The sequence below is a fragment of the Hypomesus nipponensis genome, chromosome 4 (genome assembly GCF_054491055.1).
Source record: "Hypomesus nipponensis isolate SF chromosome 4, ASM5449105v1, whole genome shotgun sequence".
In the NCBI taxonomy this organism is placed as follows: Eukaryota; Metazoa; Chordata; class Actinopteri; order Osmeriformes; family Osmeridae; genus Hypomesus; species Hypomesus nipponensis.
In genome coordinates this window covers 14,732,370-14,759,581 of record NC_140364.1, presented here as the reverse complement: position 1 = coordinate 14,759,581, position 27,212 = coordinate 14,732,370, and the positions used below count along the sequence as shown (strand labels likewise).

Below are 27,212 nucleotides of genomic sequence, written 5' to 3'. Positions count from 1 at the left end.
CTCTCTCTCTCTCTCTCTCTCTCTCTCTCTCTCTCTCTCTCTCTCTCTCTCTCTCTCTCTCTCTCTCTCTCTCTCTCTCTCTCTCCTCTCTTTCTTCCTCTCTCTCTTTCACTCTGCCTGTCATTTACTCTCATGCCCTCACTCTTTCCTTCTCTCTGCCTTTCTATATCCCTCCTCCTCCCTCTCAATCTTCCTCACTCCCTCTCTCTCCCTTTGTCTCCCCCTCCCTCCCTCCCTCCCTCCCTCCCTCCCTCCCTCCCTCCCTCCCTCCCTCCCTCCCTCCCTCCCTCCCTCCCTCCCTCCCTCCCTCCCTCCCTCCCTCCCTCCCTCCCTCCCTCCCTCCCTCCCTCCCTCCCTCCCTCTTCTCCCTCTCTGATGTGTCGTCCCAAAGCACTGTCAATGTATTGTGATATCCCTCAGTAAGCGTTCTGAGAGAATCGACTCAGGGTGGTGGGGGAGGCGGCCATTGTCTCTCTCAAGTTTTGCCAGCTTCCCCTGAGCGCTGCAGCATCACGTCAGAGTGCAGCATGTGGAGTCGGGAAGCAGCGGGGCTCTGGAGAGCATGAATGAACAGAGCAGAGGAAGAGCTTGTGAATGGAGGGAACCATGAAGGAGGATTCTTCTTCACTCTGTTCGCTTAAAAAACAACTTCCTCTAAAACAAACTGTTGGCGTATTTGGGTTGCCAGGGACCCACCAATCAAAATGGCTTCCCATCCTAACCGTCGTTTTACTTCCTGGTGTGACGTGTGGTGTGTGATGATCCTTTTTGTTGCATGTAGGTTGTGCCAACAAATATATGCCAGCGCATTCACTTTTGAATGATCTAATATTCAATTATACCATAGCTAACCTGTGTGTGTGTGTACATGTGTGTGTGTGTGTGTGTACATGTGTGTGTGTGTGTGTGTGTGTACATGTGTGTGTGTCTCCAGCAGCCCCCAGGCCTGGAGGACGTCAGCCCCAGTGAGGAGGGGACAGACCTGGAGGATAATGAGGAGGAGGACCTGGGAGTCCTGGATGACCAGCGCAGCATCATCCTCCACCTGCTGTCTCAGCTCAAGCTGGGCATGGACCTCACCAGGGTAACTGTCCTCTGCTGGAGAACATCCTGAAGGAGAACATCCTGAAGGAGAACATCCTGAAGGGAACATCCTGAAGGACACCTCCTGAAGGGAACATCCTGAAGGGAACATCCTGAAGGAGAACATCCTGAAGGACACCTCCTGAAGGGAACATCCTGAAGGGAACATCCTGAAGGGAAACATCCTAAAGGATGTTTTCCGCTTTTTCCTTTATTTTTCATTTGATTTATATCACTATAATGTCCAACAAAGAAAAGCATATTATTCAGTATAGCGTCTTAAAATAGTTTTTATTATGTTGGGGCTCAACCCCTATTCACCATGGAAGTTTCTAGTTGAATTTAAAAACATTTTTACATGTGATTCATGTAGCAGGCAACTCTTATCGAAGGCGGCATTCAAACAGAGCCCATTCTGTAGTAAGTGGAGCAGATAATCCGGGACCAGATGTGCTCAGTTCTAACAGAGCTTCTGCGGTGAGAGTCCAGGAACAGTCTGCTGTTCAGTTAACTAGACACAGTGCAGCAACAACACAACGTACCATATCACATGTTTCATATCCAAAACATGCGAGTCGAGTCTCTAACCCGTTCCTTTGTCATAGCTTCTCCCAGGTGCTCAATCCAAACAGCGTTTCAGCAGTTCAGCATCCAGGAACGGTTTATGTAACTAGACACAGTGGAGCAACAACACAGTTAGATTAGATTTGTGCAAACGAGTCTTGAAGATGTGTCTCTCCCCTCTCTGCGTCTCCGCCCAGGTCGTCCTCCCCACCTTCATCCTGGAGAAGCGCTCGCTGCTGGAAATGTACGCCAACTTCATGGCTCACCCCGACATGTTTCTGTTCATCACGGCGGGCACCTCGCCCGAGGACCGCATCGTCCGCTTCGTCGAGTACTACCTGACGGCGTTCCACGAGGGCCGCAAGGGCGCCGTGGCCAAGAAGCCCTACAACCCCATCCTGGGGGAGACCTTCCACTGTTCCTGGGAGGTTCCCAGGGACCGCGTGCGGCCGCTACGCTGCCAGCACACCCCCAGGGCGGAGCCTGGGAAGGGGGGCAATGCCAGCGCCCAACCCCAGGACCAGGAGCCCTCGGGGGGCTGCTACAGGGTCCGCTTCGTGGCCGAGCAGGTGTCCCACCACCCTCCCGTGTCCGGGTTCTACTGCGAGTGCCGGGAGAGGAGGATGTGCGTGAACACTCACGTGTGGACCAGGAGCAAGTTCATGGGGATGTCCATTGGAGTCTCCATGGTGGGGGAAGGTGAGGGCGCTTAGGACACTTTGATTAAAAAAATTCAAGAAGTTCTAGGAGAGAGACAGAGAGAGACAGAGAGAGACCGAGACAGAGAGAGACCGAGAGAGACCGAGAGAGAGACCGAGAGAGACAAAGAGAGACAGAGACAGAGAGAGAGAGACAGAGACAGTTAGAGACAGAGAGAGAGAAACTCAGTCATCATGGTTACACTACAAAGGATTTCCAATCATACTGGAACGAGACGGAAAGTGCTTGAACCCAGTCTCATTGCCGGCAAACACGATCTAATTCACATGCCGGCCAATTTTCCAAACCGTAGCCTACGTTTAGCTGAAATGCTAAGGAATGAGTCATGCTGTAGCGATTATAACCTACATTTTGAGTGTGATTGCTTGTTGTAGCAAACGGTTGGCCTAACCCTGGCTAGCTGACGTCTAGACAGTGTAGTTTTGCAGTCTTAGCGACTAACGGTGTGCTAATGAGGTCTGGGAAGTTTTGAAAGGGCCATGATTGACGCATCACCAATTGTCATCAAAACCTGTCTAAAAGTGCAGTAGAGATAAAAGGCAGCAAGCGAATTAAGGTTAAGAGACAGTTGTATTTCAGGTGAAATATAACCCTGGGTTGATTTCTCCATGCGTCATCGACACTGAATCACTCAGGATGTTGTTTCTGTTGCTAGAAATGGGAACAGGTGAGATTGAGATTGTGAAGACAAGCCAGAAATAACCTCCTTTTTTGTGGTCTCATTGTCACGTTCTCGTCGCACGTTAAGACGCGATCGACGAACGAGCAACTTCTAACCAAACACAGTCCAGATGAACGCAAGAGAAACGCTTGGAGCTTTCTCTCTCAGCTGTTACAGCCTGACCAGCATCACGCTAGTCACGTGACTCCCTCATGACCACCCCCCCCCCCCCCCCCCCCACTCCCTGATCTAGTTGAAATAACGAGGAGTAATGAGATGTGGTCACGGGCACTGTGTGGTCTCAAGTCAGGTGTTCCTTCACGAGAGAGCAGATGGTTGGGTAAAAAAACACTTCTATTCAGCTCTGCTTCATTCAGTTCAGTTCTGCTCACAATGCAGTATGCTACGCCCTTAAGGCTTGTGTGATGTTTTCTATGTTTAGCCTAAGTGGTTTGTGTATGTGTGTGTGAGAGCGAGAGAGAGAGAGAGAGAGACAGAAGACATCCACAAAGATGAGAAGTTGCTTGCATGTATCACCATTAGTGCAACAGGGACGCTGTGCTGTGTCACTGTACTGTAGTAGTAACATTCTACTGTCAGATTTCCATCTCCGGCTACAACCCTTACAGGCACAAAGGGACAGACATCTATGGGCTAACTGGGTTCTTCACAGCAGGTGTCCAGTGAGTTTCCTTAATGCAATATGAGATAGTATCCACTTATTCACGAGCTGATGATTCTCACCATTAATTTAGTTAATGAGGTTTAAATCACTCTGGTCATGCAGGCGAACTAGATCTGTGTGCTTGTTTATCTGTTAGTACCGTGCTAATTAAGATTGAAGGCAGCTGCCGCTGCAATTACGATCTTTTTTATTTATTTAAACAAATAACAACTTCTCACATTCATCTTTATCTTTGAGAGTATTTATAGCATACAGAGATATGCTTCCTCCAGTCTTCTCTAAAAGCCGAGCGCTCCAGTATTACAAGGGGATTGGATGAATGAGTGGAACTCTCTCGTGCATTAGGGACGTAACCAAGTTACCGGGAAACAGCGTGAGAGGCATACCGAGCCGATCGAGTAATTGAGTTACTGATCGAGACTCAGACGTGTAATTACAGCCTGCGACTCACGATGACTCCATGTGCAGGAACCTGAGCATCCGACGTCGACTCACATTATGTACTTCACATTATGTGGATTTCTGTGTCGTTTTACGAAACACCCTAACCCACCTGTCCAAAGTGATATCTGATCTTTATTTATTCTCTCTCTCCCCTCCTTCTCTCTATCTCTCTCCCCCCTCTCTCTCTCTCTCTCCCTCCACTCTGTCCCCCCTACTCTCTCTCTCCCCCCACTCCCCCCCCTCTCTCCCCCGTACTCTCTCTCTCTCTCTCTTTCTCTCTCTCTCTTTCCCCCTCTCTCTCCCCCCTCCCCCCCTCTCTCCCCCCTTTCTCCACCCCCCCCTCTCTCCCCCCTCCCCCCCTCCCTCTCCCCTTCCCTCTCTCCCCCTCCCTCTCTCCCCCTCCCTCTCTCCCCCTCCCTCTCTCCCCCTCCCTCTCTCCCCCCTCCCTCACCAGGGGTCCTGTGTCTGCTGGAACATGATGAAGAGTACGTGTTCACCCTGCCGTGTGCCTACGCCCGCTCCATCCTCACCGTGCCCTGGGTGGAGCTGGGGGGCAAGGTGACCATCAGCTGTGCCAAGAGTGGCTACGCCGCCACAGTCACCTTCCACACCAAGCCCTTCTACGGGGGCAAGGTACACAGGTGAGTCGCCTTCACTTTCTAGTGCTTTCTTTTCTCTCTCTCTCTCTCTCTCTCTCTCTCTCTCCTGCCTCTAACATGCCCTCCTGCCTCTAACATGCCCTCCTGCCTCTAACATGCCCTCCTGCCTCCAACATGCCCTCCTGCCTCCAACATGCCCTCCTGCCTCTAACATGCCTTCCTGCCTCCAACATGCCCTCCTGCCTCTAACATGCCCTCCTGCCTCCAACATGCCCTCCTGCCTCTAACATGCCCTCCTGCCTCCCTGTCAGAGTGACGGCTGAGGTGAAACAGGTCCAGACCAATACCATCGTGTGCAAGGCCCAGGGTGAGTGGAACGGCACCTTGGAGTTCACCTACAGCAGCGGCGAGACCAAGGTGATTGACACCACCAAGCTGCCAATCATCAAGAAGAAGCTGCGACCTGTGGAGAAACAGGGGCGGACCGAGTCCAGGTAGGGGTCACAGAGAGGTCAGAGGTCACGCTGGGGCGTGTCTTTACGGACCAGTTTTTTTTGCGAAACATCTGTGTTCTGATTGGTCGTACGGGTCCGTTTTGAAAATGTTTTGGAGTCAACATGTTTAGAGATTGCAAACGCAGAGATTGACAGTGTGACCCAGGAGTAAGAGACGGTGTGTGTGTGTGTGTGTGTGTGTGTGTGTGTGTGTGTGTCTGTGCAGGCAGCTGTGGCAGCACGTCACCAGGTCTCTGAAGGAGGGCAACATGGACGAGGCGACGGAACACAAGCATGTCCTGGAGGAACGGCAGCGGGCGCAGGAGCGGCAGCGCTCTGCCAGCAACACGCCCTGGACACCCACGTACTTCAGCAAAGAGGTGCAGTTCAGTCTACCTTCACCATCACCACTGCTGCTGCCCCCACTGCATTACCGAGAGTTGGACACCTGCTTTGGGATACATTGGGGATTCAATTGTGTGATGTATTATGGCTGATCTGTCTGTCTGTCTGTCTCTGTCTGTCTGCCTCTGTCTGTCTGTCTGCCTCTGTCTGTCTGTCTGTCTGCCTCTGTCTGTCTGTCTCTGTCGGTCTGTCTCTGTCTGTCTGTCTGTCTGTCTGTCTCTGTCTGTCTATCTGTCTGTCTCTGTCTGTCTGTCTGTCTGTCTGTCTGTCTGTCTCTGTCTGTCTGTCTGTCTGTCTGTCTGTCTGTCTGTCTGTCTGTCTGTCTGTCTGTCTGTCTGTCTGTCTGTCTGCAGGGAGATGGTTGGATCTACAACAACCCTCTGTGGAAGTCTCACTGACTGAGGAGCAGAGGAGCCAGGGCTCTACAGACACTCAGCCTCTCCTCTGGTGGCGCGCGGGGGGGGGGGGGTGTACGGAACAGCCATCAGAGGACGCAGTGCCATCCTGACTCCTCCCTCCCTCCTCTGGATCCCCACACACAGATGCTGAGTAGCAGGGTTGCTATGGAGACCGGAACAAAACACACACACACTGGAGCAAGGTGCCAAAGTGGTCTTCATATGAACCTACAGGGATGCGGTTGTGATGAAGTATATAAATATATATATATATATATATATAGTTTTTTTTATACAGTATTCCACAATGTAGAGAGTCTTTCTATTTTTCACATTGCCAAGGCCTTTTTTGCACATGCCCAGTAGGACGTTTACCTCTGGTGTGTTAGTTATTCTTCTACAATTTCTTCTTCTCTTGTTCCGCACAGACAAACACGTTTTTTTTCCGATTCCCCAAGCCTTGGTTTGTAAACACAGCATCACAACGCAACAGTAGCAGTGACGGCCTTCAGTATCTCACTACCTTATTAATCCTTTGTGTCACCTATTTGGAGGGACCATCTTAGAGAACCGTGACAGCTTTTGATGGATGCTTTCTAGGTCATGTATGTATCAGAGCCTGGTGTCATGTTGTTCATTTAGAAGACGCTTTTATTCATAGCGATGTACAAGGATAGATTTGAACCTGAGCTCTCTGGATCAGTCAAAAGCACTAACCACTCAGCTGTAGCTATCCCAGTATGGAAAAACAGTAATTGGTGACCCTGTTGGACTTCAATGTAGCATCACTGAAACATGCTTGAAGACGTGTTCACGACTGGCTTGATTCCAGCCAGTTTGACCTATCCAGAACTGCGCAAGTCATCTGGTCCATCGTAGAACATGAACGACTGACTGTATGATTGCTTTGCAATAAACACACAGATACCCAAACTCTGTCTATCTCAAACACCTTAACATCCCCTCGACTTCCTGCTTCACTTTTCCCAATACAGCGCCTCCCAGTGGCGGTCCGAGCACATTGGGTGCCCTGGGCAAGGGGCAAGGTTTACACCCCCCCCCCCCCCCTCAGCCGAGACTCTGAAGGTCGAGGGCAGGGTTCAGAAGGCACAGAGAGTATTACTGCTGCTACGTATCTGTATGTTTTACATTACATTTGTGTAATTACATGTAAAAGATTCAAAAAAAATATTTGGGCCATTTTGAGGCTTTATTGGATAGTCAGTTTCAAGGTAGACAGGGAGGCAGAGAAAGAGAGAGGGCGGGGACATGCAGTAGAGTGCCCAGGCTGGATTTGAATTTAGGCCTCTGTGGAATGGTTGAACGTGTCAAGAAAGCCCCGTCGAAGCTCTTTTACCGAGCTTGTGTTTCACTCATTAGTACCGAAATCTCCTGTCTCGCTGCTAACGTCACTAACACTTCCCAAGAAAACAACCTGTAATCACTACGTTTGAAACCACTTAGTATTCAGTGTTGGCCTGGCCTTATTTGTAGAACGCACTTTCATAATAGTCGCGTTAACTTATGTTTCAAAGCGGAGCCTATAGAGAACTGTCAAGCAACATGGATGCTTTTTAAAATTATTATTATTATGAAACATGTCCACCTGAGATATCCTGAATGTGTTTTACAGCTGAGTTGAAGTTCTGTTTCAGTGTCCTGTCATGTATCCAAAGCTTGAACCAAACTCCGTGATCAATCCTGTAGGTAACCAACCTATGCAACACCTCATTTGTCATCACATTTAGAGAGTTGGGTGGGGGGGGTAACATAATTGTGGTCTTCTAATAAATTTGCCACGGCAATCAAGCTATCGTCCTTGTCTTTTTTTTTTTTTTTACGAATGCCCTGAAGTTCAGCTGTTTGATATAAACATGACAAATATTTTTCACACTTTTAACTGAGGAGCCGTTAAATATTTTCTTAATAAATTGTGCGTCTGTGGGGAGCCATTTTCCGTTTTCAAAAAGCGAAAGTATAATTAACCTTACGCCTCAGGTAGGCCTACACAACCAATGTCATCTCCAGTATGAAATAGCTTTTCTTCAAACAGGGTCACGAGTCTCATTCAAGGGTCGAGATGTGCTCTGACTTCCTGACTAATGCTGCCCTCTTGTGGCGCAAATCTCCATTGCAGACACTTGGTTTTGAAACATTTCAATCGCTATTTTAGCTGTCATCCAAAGCGACAAAACAATGCATCTAGTAAGTACAGCAGATAATCAAGGACCAGAATATTTCTCACAGTATTTTACTAGTTGGTCTACGGAATAGTCAATCTTAACCAGACTGCCACAAAATGTTGACAACCAATCAGCAAGGCGAAGGCAAGAAGAATGGGTAAGGTTAAGTTCCGTCAAGTTAGCGATGTCGACTAGCCTGACGTTGTCTGAAACGGAGAGTCTGAAAACTCTCCGTTGGGCTGTGACTACGGGGCGTGTGTCAACCGAACTTGTAAAACAAATGCCTCTTTGCTCAATTGGATAGACCTACAACCAATCAGAGCAACGTAATATGTTGTTTGTTGAAAACAAATTCAACCCAAGGGCTCATTCGTGACGTTGTTGATTACGTTACTGTTGATCATCTGTCCATCATCATATAAAGCCCGCCCTGGCAATTTCATTGGTCCGTCCCGATCCTGGTTTTAGGTAGTTGTTCCCAGAGCCATAGAAAAAGAGAGTTGCGACACTTCCATAGACTCCCATTGTTATTGAGGAATGCGGAAGTAAAGCGTGTCTCACGCGACCTAGTATAGTTCCAAACATTGTATTTTCCACCGTTGAACCCCATTCATTTTCAGTATCTCCGAAGCAAGTTTGCTGGTAAATTGATGAAAATCCTGCATTTTTTTATATTTCAACCACCACATATCCATTGTTATTAGTAGTATTTCATATAACCAGCTTTAGATCAAATTTATCGTAAGATTATAGCGTGTTAGATTCTAAATGCAGTTAGAGCTAGACTAGGGCTAGTATCTAATGTAGAGCTAAGCAACACTTTTATTGTAGCTATAGCTAGAGAGCACGTGTATCATAACCAGAAGTCCGTTGGTTTATATTCTGTCAAATTAGTTCTAGTTATTGGTGTTCGTTGGCGTACAAAGTAAGTCTTCTCTTATTAGCCTCGTTAGTACATCTGATTAGAGATAGCAACAATGAATTGCAGATTAAGGGGTCCCCTATCGTCCAGTTAGCTCTCAACGCTCGGCAGGAATTTCAAGTCCACTCACTAGCTAGTTAGCTCAAATAGATGCATCTACTACTGCATCAATCAAAAGAATAAATGACCTTGTGATTAGATCATCAGCACTAGTGTGGATGTCGAGAGTAAAAAGAAAGTATAACTGCATGGAGACGATAACTTTAATGATTATTATCGAAACAGCATCAAGGTATTGTCAGGCTGGTGGAGAGATGACCAGGTTGATGTTGCCTTGACACGGCTGGTAAGTGTGTAGAGACCGGTGGAGAGTTGGAGAGGCTGTAATAAACAATTATATGGAATGTCAATTCTCCCAAATTACAGATTTTTTTATAAATAGTTTGAGTTATGTAGCACCGGTTAGTGCCATTTCTTTTACATTAAACACATAATATAAACTTACTGTTTGTGTAGGAGTGATGGTGAGGCTAGTGGAGTGATGCAGCTGGTGGAGCAAAGGAGAGGCTGGTGGTGCTTGCCATTCCTGTAAGCGGCGGAGTGATGACGGAGCTGGTTAGTGGGGCTATTAATGGTGAGGCTGTAAGATTAGGAAAGAATGACATCTGATATTAGTATGTAAATTGACAGTTACCACAAACAAACATAATTTTGCATTTCTGAAGTAGATGAAGCAGATATGTTGACCTTAGTCCTGGGGATCTACATACCTATAGAAGCGGAAGTCAAGGTAGGTTGTGGGACATTTGTTGGCGCAAAAGTCAAGTCTTTTTAAGGATGTCATTTCCCCATCGTATGCTTCTCTTACTCTTCAGACCGCTCGCTTTGATCTGATCTTTCGATAACATTGTTCCAAATTTATTTTCCATTATTATTATTTTTTTCCGCAGGACCACATTCATTCTTTTTTGACAATTTAGGGCTGCCTGTAACCTTATTGTTTGATCTATTTGTTTTGTTAACTCCTCCCTCAAGTCTTTATCACTGTACCCTGGCTCACTTGGACACTGGGCACAGGATCCTGGCTCACTGGGCACTGGAACCTGGCTCACTTGGACACTGGCTCACTGGGCACAGGATCCTGGCTCACTGGGCACTGGCTACTGGCTCACTGGGGCACTGGACTGGCTCACTGGCTGCTGGTATGCCCCTCTCAATTTCCTCACAGTCTAAATCTTCAATAGCCTCTCTTCCCTCACTTTCCCTTCTCTGACTTCCCTCAGTATCTGAAATGATGACATGGCATTGTTAGTGTTATGGGGTGGGGAGGGTGTGCAATTATAAATGTTAGATTCATTCTAAGTTCACATTGTTCATACCAAAGTTCATCATGTGACAGTGGGTGTGGTCACTGGCCACTGAATACACATGTACTGGAAGCTTTTTGGTTGTTCTCTCACTAGGACCCTTCCTCCTCTTGGGCTCAGGACGATGCAGAAATATGCTGGGAACAGCATCAGCCTTCAATTTCAGTTGGCCTTTTTTTGTTTTTGTGAATTGGTCTCCCTCAAAATGTGCCTGCGATGATATTGGCACAATGGCGTGAGTTTAATTTCCACATGCATTACAAACTCATAATAGTCAATCCCAATTTCATTATATACATATTACAGTAAACACATTGGTCCTTGATCCAAAGTGAAATGTATAAAGACAACTTAAACTCACACCACACAGTTTTCTATTATTGAATTTCCTTGTGACAGTCAGGTGCCTTCTGCCAACTTGGGCCATCCATTTTTTTCTCTTGTTTGTGTCTTTTGGAAAACCATACATCCCGATCCCTTTCTCAGACCGATTGGAGCATCCAAATGCTGCACAGCCAACCATAATCTCCTTGTCTTCTAGGATCAAATGAAGTGCAGGAGCTCAATCATTGGACATTTTATACTGCACTTCAACCACTATAATAATTGTGTGTGTGCCTAGGCTGAGGTTTGTGAACAGCAGACATTTAGATCACTGGATCACTACAAACAAACGGAGTGGAAGAACACTGGACATTTTGTACAGTAAACAATAAAATGTTTTATTGAATTGCAGTTGGTTGCTTGGTATATTCTGTTCTATTTTTATCTATTGAACAGTTGCTGGTGATCATGGTTTGATTCAACTTGCATCAAGTACTACAGATATAAGTGTTGTTAATGTGGTAAATTGTAAGTGGAATGATGAATTTAAAAATACCAGTTACTTCAACAGTCGAATGTTAAACGTTAAGTGGAACAATTTAGTCCTCATTAGGCTACTGTTTGGTATGTACAGTTCGTAAAGTATGGTAGCTAGCATAGCCATTTCTAGCTCTGCTTCACAATATTGCGTTATGTATTATAAATTAATGTTATACATACATGTTAATAAAGTAGCAGACATACATGATACAACACACCAGTAACCAATTGACATTGTGTTAATATACCGAAAATATCCGTGAAATGAGATGGTGCTGCTGTCTGTCCCGCCGAAAACCATTCAAACAGGTTGACAGCAGTGGGGGTTTTTTTAACAACAGCGAGCTACCGGAATCACGTCACAAAAAAGCTCTGGCTTTTTTCCTGCGTTTCACTGGCAGTGAGTTTTCACAATGTTGTAGTTCACTCCATTTTACACCAAAAACGTCAGAGAGGACTGCGTTATGTAGATACGAGTCAGTTGAAGATAGCCAGAATACCGGATTTCTTCATGCGAGCCTGTTTCATTCGTAATTTGCCTGAGAAAGCGACTTCCGTTGGCCAGCTCCATTGAAAACCATTCAAAAAAAGTTGACAACAGTGGGGCTTTTTGGAACTACAGCGAGCTACATGAACCACGTGATCACATATCGGCGAGATCAGAGCGTGTCGCAACTCTCTTTTTCTATGGCTCTGGTTGTTCCCAATAATAACCAACTTCCCGACCAAATTTTTTTGTGGGCGGGGAGAAGTTGGGCTGGCAGCCAGGCTAGATGTCGACATGACTGAGAATAGAGACATTCCTGATCATCCATGGCCATTTATGAAAATGTCGTGCCAAGGATTCCTGGCGAATGCGCTGCGTGTCTATATAGGCCTAGTGTATTTTTGTATTAATGTAGGCCAATGTATGCATATCGCTTGTACCAAAGCCCCTCGATGAAAAAGTTGTCACTATTTATTATTACAGCACAATTTGTCACTCATAAATTTGCAGTTTATGGCTAATAGCAGAGACCTGATGTAAAAACTAGAGCTTCAAGTAGATAAACAAGAAGCTAGCTAACGTTCGGCTCACAGTGCTAGCTGGTCGGTTTTGAGGGGAAGTCTCAAATACATGTACTGACAGTAAATGTAATGTAATTTTAGAGGACCTAAGCTTTCAAACAAAGTATAGCAAATGCATATGCCCTGCAGTGAAATCGTTAGAATATCTTCTGTTAGTGGCTAATGTGATGCCTGCATATCGGGCAGCGATCTGACCGGCAAACGAATTATATCAACAAAAAGTCGTTTTCAAGCCATCCAGTGAAAGGGTGTATGTGTTGACTTGTTGTAGCACACGAACATAGCACATCTTGCACAAATCCACCAAATGATTTAATATTTTAGCAGCGGGACTTCTCAACAGTTGTCCATTGAATTGAATGATATCCCCGGTAAGGCGGAAGTGCAAATACAACGGAAGTGCGAAACGATGAAAGAAGTGGGCGGGGCGGAATAAGGTGAATAGCCTACAACTCATTGTCAACTTTGAGAATAAAGCCGATTCTGATTAATATGATGTTGGGTAGTGATAATGGCTACTTCTTCAGTAGGCTATATGTCAAGCCCATACTTCTTTAACTCGAGTGAAAAAGTGCAGTTAAACCTCTACCAGTTTTTTTTAAACATGATCTGTAGGTAACTTCTACTTGAGTGAAGGATGTACTTTTATTATCTCAGCAATCCTAGGTAGTGCTAATTCTGTGAAGCAAGTAGCCTAAGATACTTACCATCGTAGGTGGTGTTTTCTAAACCGTGTTTTGGTTTTCACAAAACTTTTTTTTATCACTAAGCGGTGTAGAGCAATGGACCCCCCCCCAAAAAGGGGGGTCGATACTAACTACTTAATAATCGAGAGTGAGGTCATGCCGGGAAATATCAAACTGAGGCTGGAACTTATCGATACGGCAAAGCCGAGGTAATCGTAAATATTACTTTATATCCTGGAGAAGAAATTGACCCCCCCGATTGTGATTGTATAATTCGCACTCTGGTGTAGGGTGCTCTTTACTATTATTAGCGACATCAGTCGATGAGACGGGAATAACATGACAACGTCTTACACAAATTTGAACCTTTTTATTTTGTCAACACTTAAACATGACCGAAATGAACGTCAATGTAAACTTGGCAGGGGAAGGGGGGCTAGCAAGGAAGGGAGGGAGGAAGGATAGTAGTGGGGGGAGGACATATGAGGAATGGAAAAAACGGAGGGGAAAAAACAACTTAAATAAAAAATGAAACAAATGAAAGAAACATGGAGATCAAACGATCTGTACACGTACTATATCACATTAAGGCTTAATCCAAAAACCTGTGGGGTCAAACCCACTGGATATCTGCATCAAGTACAAAGCTGCTGGTGCCCATGTCTCCTACTGCAGAAATAAACACATATCAAAACAATCAAATCAAAGGTTATTGTTAAGAGGGGTATATTAGGACAGTCTGTTTTAATTGTATTTATAGTATTAAAACAAGAAAAAGAAAAAGGATTAAAGCATGAAAATAAATCATTTGCAAACGTACTTTATGCAAAGGCTTTGTGATGCTGATTCTCAGTTTCCTCCCAAGATGAAGAAAAAGAGAGAGAGAGAAAAAAAACCTATATCATGAGTCTACATGGATCGTGTGATTGAATCTGCGTTTGAGCAAGGGCATACCGCTCAACCGAGGGCTACAAATTCAAAGTAGTGACGTTTGAAATCTTTCTCACAAGAAGATCAAGGAGGACGGCGAACAAAGGGACTGGTCGCTGAGAGAGAGTTTATAAACAACAACATTCTGTGTGTTCAGAAAAACGGTTGAGCGACTGCACAAAGTGATGTGTTTACTTTGACTTCGGTCTTTGATGTGTCACTTCCTCTGCAGGCACCACACCCACACAATCATATTAGCGTTCGGAAAGAAATCTAAGAAAGAAAATTCACACCTGAAGTTTTCCAAACTTACGCGCACACACACAGGAATTCCCCCAAGAGAGCGGGGTACTAATAGCAAATGTCGGGGCAAGTACTCTGCCAGTCCACTAGGAGGCAGACTGTTCACTGTGTTACCTCCCAAGGAGAAGGAAAACCTGGAGTATTGTCAATTATCTTCTCAAAAAACACATTGAATTACACTTTTCATGACTATTTTCTATTACTGTCAAATCCTAATTATTGTGATGGGGGGGGGGGGGTATTCTCATCAGTTTCATGCGTGTGCAAAAGTCCATGAGCCCTTCCATCAATGACACCTGTGAGGAAACCAACAGGTGTGGAGAGGGCTGGTCTAGGATGGAGTGCTTCCCTACGCAGGTCTTGAAGGTGAAACCTTGAAGACAAAAAAAAAAAAAAAAAATTCTGGTCTCAGCCAGCCATTCACACGACGACACGCATTTACAGAAAGAAGTTTCTAGCAGATGCTGGATGACCAAAACGACGTGGTGCTGAAGAGACCAGCTAGTGAAGCACTAGCTCAAACGCCTGATGAGAGAGCGCCCCCTAAGGAGGGGAGGTCTAATTCATAATAACTACTTTTTACATAGAATTGCTTTAATTTATTTCAACCCTAGCAGCAGAACATACAATCTAAGCAATTTCTGACAGGGGAATTATAAAAACAAACAAAAACAACAAAAAAAAAGAAAATAAATTCACATTCTTTTGACAAAATCTCAAGTTCCTTCTCAGTGAGTATTATTGCATTCACTGTTCTATCTGTTTTACAAAAAACATCACAACAAAGTAAAGAGAAAAGATCTGCATGTTTAAAAATCACCACAAAAACCAATATATTATAACCCTTTTAGACATTTCTTTACATCACATATTTACACATTAGGCCTTTTTTTCTAACGATTTTTTTCTTGGAAATGACAAATTTGAGCTAAGCAAAAAAAAAAAAAAAAAAAAAAAAAAAAACATACAAATAATACAAATAATAAAGAGGCAAAAACAAACAAACAATCACCATTGAGAGATCTTCTTGCCCAGATATTGAAGTTCCTCCATTCCGCATACGCCCTTCTGTACACGCGTCAGGAACGCTCTCGTACTCCAGCGCTCCCCACCTCACCCAGGAAACTAGTTTACTGCCAGGAAGCAGGATCGAGGGCTCTTTGGTGCAGTTGCTCCCAACCTCTACTCACCACTCTTCAAGTTACCCCCCCTCCTCTCCCTCTCCCTCCCCCTGCCCCCCCCCCCCTCGTTGACAACAGAGCTAAATGTACCACAAAAATTAATTCAGTAATCGATGCTGACCCCGATCAAGCAGGTCTGTGTCTTGACACACATTCAAGTACAAAAAATAGAAATGGGGAAAAAAAGAAGAGAAATAGAGAGAAAAAAGAACAAGACAAATGTCCTCTGGATAAAATGCACTAAGACTTCTGGAGCTAAACCAGATGAATCACCTGCCTCCCACCACACGGGGGCGCTGTGAGGACTTGCGCTCGAGGATAAGCGCCAACTAACGTTCCAGACAATGGCCGTCGTGTTCTTCTTCATTGGTAGAGTTTTCTTTGCCAGTTGCATTTTTTGATTTTGTGTGTGTGTGAAGTTTCGTCGAGTCCAGATTTGTTATTTCTTGGTCAGTTTCTTGCCCTTCTTTACAGCCAGCTTGTTTTTGATGTGTCCCCTCTTCCTCTTAGAAGTCTGCCAGCAGAAAAAACAAAGACAAAAAATAAAAAATGCACTTACTAATCAAACCTTGTTTTAAAAAGTGCTCCTATATTTATATCAGAATAAAAATGTGGGCACACTATTAACTGTAGGAAATGAAGTCAGTTGGCTCACATTTTATGAACATTTCCATTTGACGGCTAAAAAAATTTAAGAAGAAATGACCATACTTAAACACCATCTCTAGCATCATAATGATAACCATCATCATAACCACCACCACCATCACAGTAAAAAATATCACCATCACCATCATCATCAGCAAAGCCATCATAACCACCATCATTACAGTCATTACTATCATAACCATTATCATCACCATAACCACCATCACCATCACCATAACCACCATCATCACCATAACCACAGTCACCACCATCATCATCACCACCACCATCATCATCACCATAACTACCACCATCACCATAACTACCGTCGCCATCACGACGGCCCCAGGGCTCCCTCCTCCGGTACCTTTTTGGAGATGTACTTCTGCTTGGGGGAGATGCTGCGCAGCTTGCGGTCCAGCGGCTCTCTGTTGTCCAGCTTCTTCACCTTGTAGATGCGCACCAGCCAGTGCTCCGAGGTGAACGCCTCCTCCAGGTGCTGGAACTTGATGTCCTTGTTGCCGATCTCCGCGTTACGCGTCCGGTCGAACCCAGGAGGCGTCCGGAAGTCCAGCTGAGGAAGGAGAGAGAGGAGGTGGTCAGTGTTTGTGACGTAAGGAGAGAGAGACAGAGAGAGAGAAGTGGAGAGAGACAGAGAGAGGGTTGGGTGGAGGCGGGAAGCTCTTTAAGAAAACAGGGGATTGGAGTGAAAGAGAGAGGGGGGGGGTTGGCCTTGTTTCAAGCCCTCCAAGCTATTTATGAGGACAACAGAGAGAAGGCTGTGTGTACCAGCCCACAAGGCCCCAGTAGAACAAGATGAGGTGTACTGTTCTTTGATTCCACCTGGAAGCACTGCACTTTAATTATCTCTCTGGTAATCCCCTTTTAAACATCCCTCAATCCCTTTATCTCTCTTTCATCCTTCCAGTTTCTCCGACCGCGGATGTGGAACGTGACAAGGACACAACACGTCCCTTTCCCCTCTCTCTCTATCTACCTACGTCTCTCTACCTCTATCTACCTACCTCTCTCTACCTCTATCTATCTACCTACCCCTCTCTCTCTCTACCTTTATCTGTCTACCTACCTCTCTCTCTCTACCTACCTATCTCTCTTTATCTACCTACCTTTCTCTCTTTATCTACCTACCTCTCTCTACCTCTATCTACCTACCTCTCTCTCTTTACCTTTATCTGTCTACCTACCTCTCTCTCTACCTACCTATCTTTATCTACCTACCTTTCTCTCTTTATCTACCTACCTCTCTCTACCTCTATCTACCTACCTCTCTCTCTCTCTCTCTCTCTCTCTCTCTCTCTCTCTCTCTCTCTCTCTCTCTCTCTCTCTCTCTCTCTCTCTCTCTCTCTCTCTCTCTCTCTATCTACCTGTCTACCTACCTCTCTCTCTCTCTCTCTACCTACCTATCTCTCTTTATCTACCTACCCCTCTCTCTTTATCTACCTACCTCTCCCTCTTTATCTACCTCCCTCTCTCTCTTTATCAACATACCTCTCTCAACCTCTTTATCGACCTACCTCTCCCTTTATCTACCTCCCTCTCTCTCTTTATCTACCTACCTCTCTCTACCTCTATCGATCTACCTACCTGTCTCTCTCTCTTTATCTACCTCTCTATCTCTATCTCCCTCTCTTTATCTACCTCTTTCTCTCCCCTTCACTGGTTCAGTCAGCTGTGGTGTGCAGTGGCTGGTTCAGTCAGCTGTGGTGTGCAGTGGCTGGTTCAGTCAGCTGTGGTGTGCAGTGGCTGGTTCAGTCAGCTGTGGTGTGCAGTGGCTGGTTCAGTCAGCTGTGGTGTGCAGTGGCTGGTTCAGTCAGCTGTGGTGTGCAGTGGCTGGTTCAGTCAGCTGTGGTGTGCAGTGGCTGATGGCCGTTTGAGGAGCCGACAGCAGCAGGACTCGACAAGACATGGTGACTTTGAGAACTACCAACTCTGAGACCAAGTAACTGCCTACAACTTAACACTAGCAGATCTACTCCCTGTCTTTAAACCCTACTAACACTTCCGAGAAAAACTCAAGTCTCCACGAGACACTGTCCCCATCGCTTCACTTTGATCCTGCTCCCTCGAGAGTGGTTTGGCAGCAGAGGCTGTGTGGATACAAGAACCTGGCTGCCAGCTCCTCTCCTCCTCTCAGCTCCTCTCCCCCTTCCCATTTCAGACCCCCCTCTCTCCTCCCTTCAGCTCCTCCCCTCCTCCTCTCGCTGCCCACTGCCAGGCCGAGCACCTCTCTGGAGAGCTGCTCCCTAGCGTGTCCTTCAGCCTGGCACATCTGCCTTCCAGCCCGTTAGCACTGCTGACTAGCAGCTAGCTCCACACACACTAAGGTCACGGTTGTTGACAACAGCTTCAAAATGCTAGGTTGTTCTAAATCTAGGCACTAAACACCCAAAACAACGCTAGGTCATGTTTGTTTACTGTGTGATAGCTAGCTTTGCTCACGCTAGGTTGTAATTGTTTACTATACAAACCTAGCTTTACACACACTAGGCTGTAATTGTTTACTATACAGAAACTAGCGTCACAACGCTAGGCTGTAATTGTTTACTACACCGAAGCCATCACAACAACGCTAGGCTGTAATTGTTTATTAAACAGAAGCTAGCATCAAAACGCTAGGTTGTAATTGTTTACCACCAGCTCCTCCCCCATCCCCTCCCCCAATTCCCCTCCCCCAATTCCCCTCCCCCCCAATCTCCCCCCTCCTCCCCATCTCCTCCTCTCACCTGCATCTCTCCAAAGCGGTAGTAAGACATCTTGTACATGAGGCAGTTGAGCAGGGTGGGCGAGCCGGCCTTGTCCACTCTGAACTCCCCCTGGGGGGTGAAGTAGTCACTCTCCTAAAGAACACAAGGACACAGGGAGGAGGAGAGGCCAGTCAGGTTTGGAACTGGGCCTGTTGACTTTCAATGAGCCATCTGATTGGTGGATTTTTAACATTTGTATTAACCCCCCCCCACCCCCCCCTTTTACACACACACACACTCCCTTTGGCGCACACACACACACACACTCTCAGTGGCATACACACACCCTAATATCCTTTGGATGTTCCCCCTCTGCTATCCGGACCATCCACAAGAACTTGTTGATGTCATCGCCCGAGTAGCCAATCACGCCACCGAAGATGATGAGGACATAGTCCACATCCAGACTCCGCATAATCTCGTACGCTGCACTCTCATTGGACGACATGGCTTTACCCACCTGGGAGGGGAGGGGAGAGAGAAGAGGCAAGAGGAGGAGACAGACAGTATGACAACAAACAAGAAAGAAAAAGTTAAGAAACTTTGACAAAGTCACTGATAGATGAGGTGGAGGAGGATTAGATTAACACTGAATCAGACTCGAGGAGAACACAATAATTCTCCTTTTTCAGGAGCTTTGAAAAAAAATAAAAAAATAATCTATTACGGTTGTGGAATCCCCCCGGCATTAGGGCAGCATGAGAGCACAGTCAGAGGCTGGGAGATTAGCTGCAGCGTTTGAAGCACCGCTGTGCTGGAATGTGGATCCCATAAGAACTCAACCTCCCAGAATCCAGCGCAGATATGTTTTGAGGAGATATTTATGTATGTATCAAAAGCTGAAACTGGTGTCTGGGTGTGTGCACTAGAGTCTGTGTGTGTGTGTGTCTCACCAGCGCTATGTGACTGTTGTTCCAGGTGTTGTTGTCTACCAGCGTGGTCCGGTTAGCCATGCCTGCTATCTGGTAGCCGTAGTCCCACCAGGACATGACTCGAGCATGCTCCTCTGTGTTTTGACGCAGCCAATAGTAGGCCTCCCTGAAGTCATCCAGAATGTTCCTGGTCCTGGCGAGGGGGAAGAGGGAGGGAGTGGCAGGGTATAGAGAAGGGATGGTGGGAGAGAGATAAATGGAGTAAGAGAGTTGGAGGGTAGAAAAGGGATGTTTGTGTGTGTGTGTGTGTGTGTGTGTGTGTGTGTGCGTGCGTATGTTTTGGGAGGGACATTTGGGCTGTAGCCGCGGAGATGTTTGTGCGTGTGTGTGTTTTGTGTGTTCTTGACCGACTGAGTGACAGGTCTGATGCAAGTCTCTGCAACAGCCGTACAGTATTGGCAGAGCAGCTGCCTTCCTCAGAATGAAGGCTGCAGAGTGAAGGGCTGCAGAGTGAAGGGCTGCAGAGTAAAGGGCTGCAGAGTAAAGGGCTGCAGTGTAAAGGGCTGCAGAGTGAAGGGCTGCAGTGTGAAGGGCTGCAGTGTGAAGGGCTGCAGTGTAAAGGGCTGCAGTGTAAAGGGCTGCAGTGTGAAGGGCTGCAGTGTGAAGGGCTGCAGTGTGAAGGGCTGCAGTGTAAAGGGCTGCAGTGTAAAGGGCTGCAGTGTAAAGGGCTGCAGTGTAAAGGGCTGCAGTGTGGACTCCAGTCACGAGTCACTCCTGAATAGTTCAAAATGTCACCCTTCAAAACAGTGAAGAAACAGCTGAAGTGCTGGGGCAGATCTGAAGGCTGGAGGCCTAGGAGCCATCACAACCTCACCCAGGTGAAACCACCACAGCTTCAGAATATGTGGATCCCCCATTGTTTTAGAGTGAGAGAGTGTGTATGTAGGTGTGTGTGTGGCTGTGAGAGAGAAAGCCAGCCAGGAGCGTGTGCGTGTGTATACATATATGTATATATGTGTGTGTGTGTGTGTGTGTGTACCCGTCGTGGTTGTAGGAGGCCAGCACCACACTGGGGCTGGAGTAAGCGTTGCTGGTGACCCAGGTGCAGTGGACAGCAAACATCATGAGCAGCATGAGCATCAGCATGGTGACGATGCTCTTGATGTTGGGGCCCAGCCCCTCCTCCGCCTTCTCCTGCTCCGACACGTGCTTCCGCACCTTCCCAGCCTGCGGGCGGACACACACCCACACCATGGTTACAGCACACACACCATGGTTACAGCACACACTGAACAGACGTATCCTGGATACAACACACAACACTGGGAACAACACACACACACACACTGCATGCTGTGACCCCGTGACCCCTGACCTTGTCGTAGAGGTTTCCTGGTCTGCGGTCATCCTCGTCGCTGCTGTCGTCGGCAGGGGGGCTCTCCCTCTTCAGGTCGTCTCCCAGGTAGTGCTCAAACACGCTGGAGAAGGCCACGGCCGACAGCATGCACACCACCGGGGTCAGAGTCAGCATCAGACGCACCATCACCCCCGCAAAGTACACAGCGCTGATGGCATACAGGGCCACTGGGGGGCAGCAGAGAGACAGAGAGAGGGAGAGGGAAGGAGAGGGAGAGAGGGGGAGAGAGGGAGAGAGACAGAGAGAGAGAGGGGGAAGGAGAGAGAGAGACAGAGAGACAGAGAGAGGGAGACAGAGAGAGAGAGGGGGAAGGAGAGAGAGAGGGAGAGAGACAGAGAGAGGGAGAGAGACAGAGAGAGAGAGGGGGAAGGAGAGAAACAGGGAGAGAGACAGAGAGAGGGGGAAGGAGAGAGAGACGGAGAGAGACAGAGAGAGGGAGAGAGACAGAGAGAGAGAGGGGGAAGGAGAGAAAGAGGGAGAGAGACAGAGAGAGGGGGAAGGAGAGAGAGAGGGAGAGATACAGAGAGAGGGAGAGAGACAGAGAGAGAGGGGGAAGGAGAGAAACAGGGAGAGAGACAGAGAGAGGGAGACAGAGAGAGAGAGGGAGAGAGACAGAGAGAGAGGGGGAATGAGAGAGACAGAGAGGGTGAGTAGCGCTCCTCCTCTCTGTCCCCCAGGGCTCATGGCTCCGCCCCCAAACGCCAGCAGACCAGTAACAGGTGTAAGCTCTCTGAGCGATCAATAATAACATTAATTGGCTCGTTAAGTGTCAGACAGCACTGGGTGGCAGGGGTAGGGGGGGGCGGGCGGGCTGGGTCAGTCTCTCTGACTTCTATCAGCAGCAGCAGAACTCCGTGAGACCTGGTGACTGAGAACTACCAACTAGCAGACCAAGTAACTGCCTACAACTTAACACTAGCAGATCAACTTCCTGTCCCCCCCCCCCCCCCCGCTCCTTACCGAAGACCCTCTCATCGTTGATGTTCTTGATGCAGAACCAGAGGCCTGCAGGGAAGGTGCACACCAGGATGTGGAGGTCAAAGAAGAAGGACACCCAGGTGGTGGGCTGGTGCTCCGACACCGACGCTATGATGGGGATGTGGATCTTAGCATAGCTGGGGGGAGGAGAGGGGAGGAGAGAGGGGTGAGGGGAGAGGAGGGAGGAGGAGAGAGGGGAGAGGAGGGAGGGGGAGAGAGGGGTGAGGGGAGAGGACGAGAGAGGGGTGAGGGGAGAGGAGGGAGGGGGGAGGAGGAGAGAGGGGTGAGGAGGGAGGGGGGAGGAGGAAAGAGGAGGGAGAGCGGGGAGGGAAAGAGAGGAGGGAGGGGTGTGGAGAGAGGAGGGAGGGGGGAGGAGAGGAGGGGGTGATGAGAAGAGTAAGAAACGTGACATAGAAGGAGTAAAAAATAAAATTAAACTGCTGCAGTCAGCACACAGCGTTGATCGGTCTCGTAATGCAGAAATCAGACACATTGCCTGCTCTCGGCGTGTGCATGAGTGTGTGTCTGTGTGTTGGGCTGTGTGTGTGTGTGTGTGTGTGTGTGAAGGGCACCAGAGCTTACCCTGTGTCCCAGAGGGAATAGAAGCGTCCACTCCAGGGAGCGATATAACCTGAAGGAACAACCACAGTCAATACACATCAAGCCACACCAAGAGTCACTGTGTAAGTGTGTGTGTGTGTGTGTGTGTGTGTGTGAGAGACCTGTATAGGTGAGGTAGATGACAGTGAGGAAGACCACGCCAGCAGCCAGAGACACGCCCAGCAGGAAGAGAGTCTGGAACTCCTGCCTGGTCAGACGATCCTTCAGGTACTGCAGGAAGGCATAGGCCTGGAGCAGCGCAAACACACCTGGGAGAACACACACACACACACACACACACACACACACACACACACACACACACACACACACACACACACACACACACACACACACACACACACACACACACACACACACACACACACACACACACACACACACACCGTGAGACAGAGGGGAAGAGAGAGAGATTGTCCCCCCCTTCTACCTGTCCCCTCACCAGCCTCTATCCCCCCATACCTCCCTCCCTCCCTCCCTGTTCTTCAAGGTCGTATCTCTAACAGCCTTCACGACTTCTCGCTCCAACACGCCTGTCGCTCCCCAGCAGATCTAAACTCATCATGGCACACTTCCTGCCCTCCTCCGTCTCCTTCCTGCCCTCCTCCGTCTCCTTCCTGCCCTCCTCCGTCTCCTTCCTGCCCTCCTCCGTCTCCTTCCTGCCCTCCTCCGTCTCCTTCCTGCCCTCCTCCGTCTCCTTCCTGCCCTCCTCCGTCTCCTTCCTGCCCTCCTCCGTCTCCTTCCTGCCCTCATCCGTCTCCTTCCTGCCCTCCAGAGAGCCCCTGCTCCTCTCCAGCCGTGCTGCCGAAACAAGCGAACCCAGAGGCAGTGCTAGCTGCTGCTCGGATCTAACAAACGCAGCGCTGGCAGCAGATGGCCGTCGTCACAGGAGACGACACTTAGTTTGCATTTTCAACAGAAACGCACACACACACACACACTCCACCAGTACTCCAGTCAACAACACCGTAACTAAGCACAACCCTGCAAGGAGCCGCTGCTTCAATCAAGCGCAGGCACACACTGTCAGTTGTGAGCCAATCAAGATGCAGAGGGGGCAGGGCTTACCTGCTGCTGCCATGTGCTCGCTGGTCCTGATTGGCTGGAAGCCGACGAAGGGGATCTGCATAGACAGGACCAGGCCCACGATGTAGAAGGTGCTGTAGGCTGGGGACAGAGGTCAAAGGTCAAAGAGGAGGCGGAGAGAGAGAGAGAGTGAGCAGGTGAGAGAGAAAAGATGAGGGATGGAAGGAGGTGAGAGTGAATGAGAAGGAGGCAGAGTGCAAAAGCTGCAGGGAGCAAGAATGATATATAAAGTGTCACTGAGCATAAGAATGAGAGCGGGAGACTGTGCTTGAGAGCGAATGAGAGAAGTTTACAGAGAATGTAAATCCCAGATGCCCTTTGCTGTATAACCTCCTCCATCCATCCCTCCCTACCCCCCTCGGCTGTGGAGGAAAATAAGCCTCTCTCTAAGGTACTTAATGCCTATTGATTTCTCCAGATCCAGATCTTATCTCCAGTCATTAATAGAAGAACCAGGAGCCAGGATCTGGAGTGGGGGGTCTTGTCCCAGGCTGTGCTGCAGCGGAACGTGTGTGTGTGTGTGGAGGGGTCAAAACGACCAGAGAGACAGAAGGAACATGAGAGAGAGAACGAGAGAGAGAGAGAACGAGAGAGAGAACGAGAGAGAGAACCAGAGAGAGAGAGAGAACCAGAGAGAGAGAACCAGAGAGAGAGAACCAGAGAGAGAGAGCGAACCAGAGAGAGAGAACCAGAGAGAGAGAGAGAACCAGAGAGAGAGAACCAGAGAGAGAGAACCAGAGAGAGAGAGAGAGAACCAGAGAGAGAGAGAGCGCAATGGAGGGTGACACAGGTGTTCCGTTAAGCTGATTAGCTAGCTGGCAGTTGGTTTTTGGACTCAGTTTTGCAGTTGTGGTGGTCTGGATCCAACCGCCAACTGCAAAACCCCAAAACACTGGCTGCATAGCAGGGCTAGCTTGCCGCTAACTTCCTGTCCCTAGCTAGCCGCTAACTTCCTGTCCCTAGCTCGCCGCTAACTTACCATCATCTGTTAAAAGTCACTTGGAGGGCAAGAAGCTGCACATGAACGTGTATACGCCACCTAACAACAGAGGTGGGAGTAGAGGGCCCTCCGTAAAGGATAGCTTCCTCTGTGGAAGTCAGGGTGGCTGCTGTAGAGGCTGGGGGGGAGGTGGAATGTGTCAAAGACCACATAGAAGGAATCGTTTAAAACAGGAAGTCGTACATCACGTCCAGGGCAGGCATTGTGGCTGTGATGTATCAGCAGCCCCAACGACGATTCACCAGAAGCCAGACATCTACTTGCGGCCGAGCTAGGCTAGGCTACTTTATGCTAGGTTTCTGTAGGCCAGGCTAGGCTACCAGAGGCTAGGCTAGGCTACTTCATGCTAGGCTACTGTAGGCCCGGCTAGGCTACCAGAGGCTAGGCTAGGCTACTCTATGCTAGGCTACTGTAGGCCAGGCTAGGCTACCAGAGTCTAGGCTGGGCCAAGTGCATGTGTGTGTGTGTGTGTGTGTGTGCTCTCACCTATGTAAACTCTCTTGCTGTAGCGCTGCATCAGCATCAGAACAAACACGTGGAGCGGGATCAGGTTGATGATGAACACATAGCCTCCCCACGCCGACACCTGGAACACACACACACACACACAGACACACACACAGACAAGCACACATACAGGCACATAAAACACATGCACAGGCACGTACAAACACACACAAATTAGTCCAGTACATCAAACCTGCTGACCTGCAACAGAAACACAGGGGCTAAAACCAATCCCATTTCCCGCCTCGTGATGGAAACAGTAAAGGTATCAGTAGCTTAGCCGTGTGGATGTGAGTCTTTCTGAGATCTGGAGTCTTTCAAACATCAGTCACTGCAGAATCAACAGCAAAACCACTGTGCCCATCCCTCCATCCACGTTCACATACATACACCTACCCCCACACACGCACGCCCACACACACCTACGCCCACACACACCTACCCCCCCCCCCCCCCCCCCCCACACACACAAACACACACACCTGCTTAGCACCGCAAAAGAGCATCAGTCATTTTGCTTTTAAAATATAGTTGTTGGTGGATTCTGTCGACTTGCTAGAAATACTTTTAAATCCGGGAGATGCAGTTCATTAACACAGGAAGGAGAACTTGCTCCTTTGCGGAGTGATGGGAGGTAATTATCTCTTCATAGCTGTTTGGATGAGAGCATCAGATGCCTGCTAATTAACCACCTCAACCAGAACATAAATGAATGCAAACGACAGCTCTCCCATTCGCTGCTGTGTCTTACACTGTTTACACAGTCAGGAGCAGGTACTCCACTAGAAGGAAGGATGGAGAGAGGGAGGAGAGAGGGGAGAGAGGCAGGGAAGGGTGGAGGGGGGAGAGAGGTGTGTGTGTGTGTAGTCTGTACAGTCCGTGTCCCTGCATCAGGTTGACCTCACGCCTACTGTGACCCCACATTATGTTTTTTTAGTGTAAATAAGTGTGTGTGTTTAAGTGTGTGTATAAGCGTGTGTGGAAGAAGGGGAAGGATTAGCCAGATATTCTCAACCCCCCCCCCATCGCCATTCTTAAAGCCGCACGAGTTGAAATGCAATTTACTGAAGGCCTCGCACCTTGGAGCTAATGCCAATCTAAACTCTTACCAGCTCTAATGTAAACTATTACCTCTGTGGTAAATGATAATCTGTACTGTAAACTGAGAATAGGAGGAGGGGGAAGAGACAATAGGAGAAGAAAAGGAGACGAGAGGAGGGAGAGGACAGGGGGTTTGGGGAGGGAGTCTGGCTGTGGACACCGACGGCAGCCTTGTCTCTCAGTGATTGGTTCCCAGACGGTGTTAAAAAAGAGGATGATGATGGTGGTGAAGGTGGGAGCGTCTTAAGAGGTGTGATTTTATCTCTCGGCTTCTAATAATAACCAGCGCAGAGCGCCTTCCAAACAATCACCTGAGGAGCTGGGCTCTGCAGAGAACACATCATCCATTCTTTATGAGGGAGTTACTTCTCAAGAGCCCCCTAGATGCTGGGGGAAGGGAGGTGGAGAGGGGAGCTTTTACAGTACCCTTCCATCAGGACCTCCCTCCCTCCAGCCCCTCCCTCACCTTTTCTCCCTGGCTCCCTCTCCTAGCCTGATTCTGCCAACATTCACCCAGGGATTATCTCTCTCTCCCTCCTGCTCTCTCTCTTGTGGAGCCTACTAGACCTGCTGTCGGCCACTAGGTGGCTGGGTTCACGAAGCAGGGCCCACACAGCCCACTAGAGGGCAGGAGAGAGAGGGGGAAACAGGGGGGGTGAG

General features: G+C 48.1%; 2 protein-coding genes and 1 long non-coding RNA gene across 10 annotated transcripts in view; 2 read left to right on the top strand and 1 right to left on the bottom strand.

Moving 5' to 3' along the window:
* The window catches only part of osbpl10a (oxysterol binding protein-like 10a), a 49,695-nt gene extending 41,833 nt beyond the window's left edge, over positions 1–7,862 (top strand). The window contains exons 8-13 of the mRNA XM_084696901.1: positions 935–1,084; positions 1,845–2,346; positions 4,612–4,798; positions 5,068–5,250; positions 5,477–5,630; positions 6,009–7,862. Coding sequence (XP_084553027.1) covers positions 935–1,084; positions 1,845–2,346; positions 4,612–4,798; positions 5,068–5,250; positions 5,477–5,630; positions 6,009–6,053 — 1,221 coding nt within the window. The 3' untranslated portion in view covers positions 6,054–7,862. The remainder of the gene's footprint in view (positions 1–934; positions 1,085–1,844; positions 2,347–4,611; positions 4,799–5,067; positions 5,251–5,476; positions 5,631–6,008) is intronic.
* Positions 7,863–8,259: 397 nt separating this feature from the next.
* LOC146295763 (uncharacterized) lies at positions 8,260–11,260 on the top strand. 8 transcript variants are annotated; one of them, XR_014753372.1, is made up of 4 exons: positions 8,962–9,792; positions 9,887–9,948; positions 10,194–10,360; positions 10,622–11,260. It is a non-coding gene; the product is annotated as an uncharacterized LOC146295763 (long non-coding RNA). The 8 variants fall into 8 exon arrangements; XR_014753369.1 differs by having other exon boundaries at positions 8,963–9,792; positions 9,884–9,948; XR_014753373.1 differs by adding an exon at positions 8,260–8,878 and having other exon boundaries at positions 9,444–10,360.
* A 2,233-nt stretch (positions 11,261–13,493) lies between these two features.
* stt3b (STT3 oligosaccharyltransferase complex catalytic subunit B) overlaps positions 13,494–27,212 on the bottom strand; it is a 51,847-nt gene continuing 38,128 nt past the window's right edge. The window contains exons 5-16 of the mRNA XM_084696898.1: positions 25,431–25,530; positions 23,927–24,025; positions 22,960–23,106; positions 22,820–22,868; positions 22,220–22,374; positions 21,218–21,426; positions 20,882–21,069; positions 19,864–20,035; positions 19,257–19,430; positions 18,950–19,063; positions 16,573–16,779; positions 13,494–16,071 (exon numbers count right to left, since the gene is read on the bottom strand). Coding sequence (XP_084553024.1) covers positions 15,997–16,071; positions 16,573–16,779; positions 18,950–19,063; positions 19,257–19,430; positions 19,864–20,035; positions 20,882–21,069; positions 21,218–21,426; positions 22,220–22,374; positions 22,820–22,868; positions 22,960–23,106; positions 23,927–24,025; positions 25,431–25,530 — 1,689 coding nt within the window. The 3' untranslated portion in view covers positions 13,494–15,996. The remainder of the gene's footprint in view (positions 16,072–16,572; positions 16,780–18,949; positions 19,064–19,256; positions 19,431–19,863; positions 20,036–20,881; positions 21,070–21,217; positions 21,427–22,219; positions 22,375–22,819; positions 22,869–22,959; positions 23,107–23,926; positions 24,026–25,430; positions 25,531–27,212) is intronic.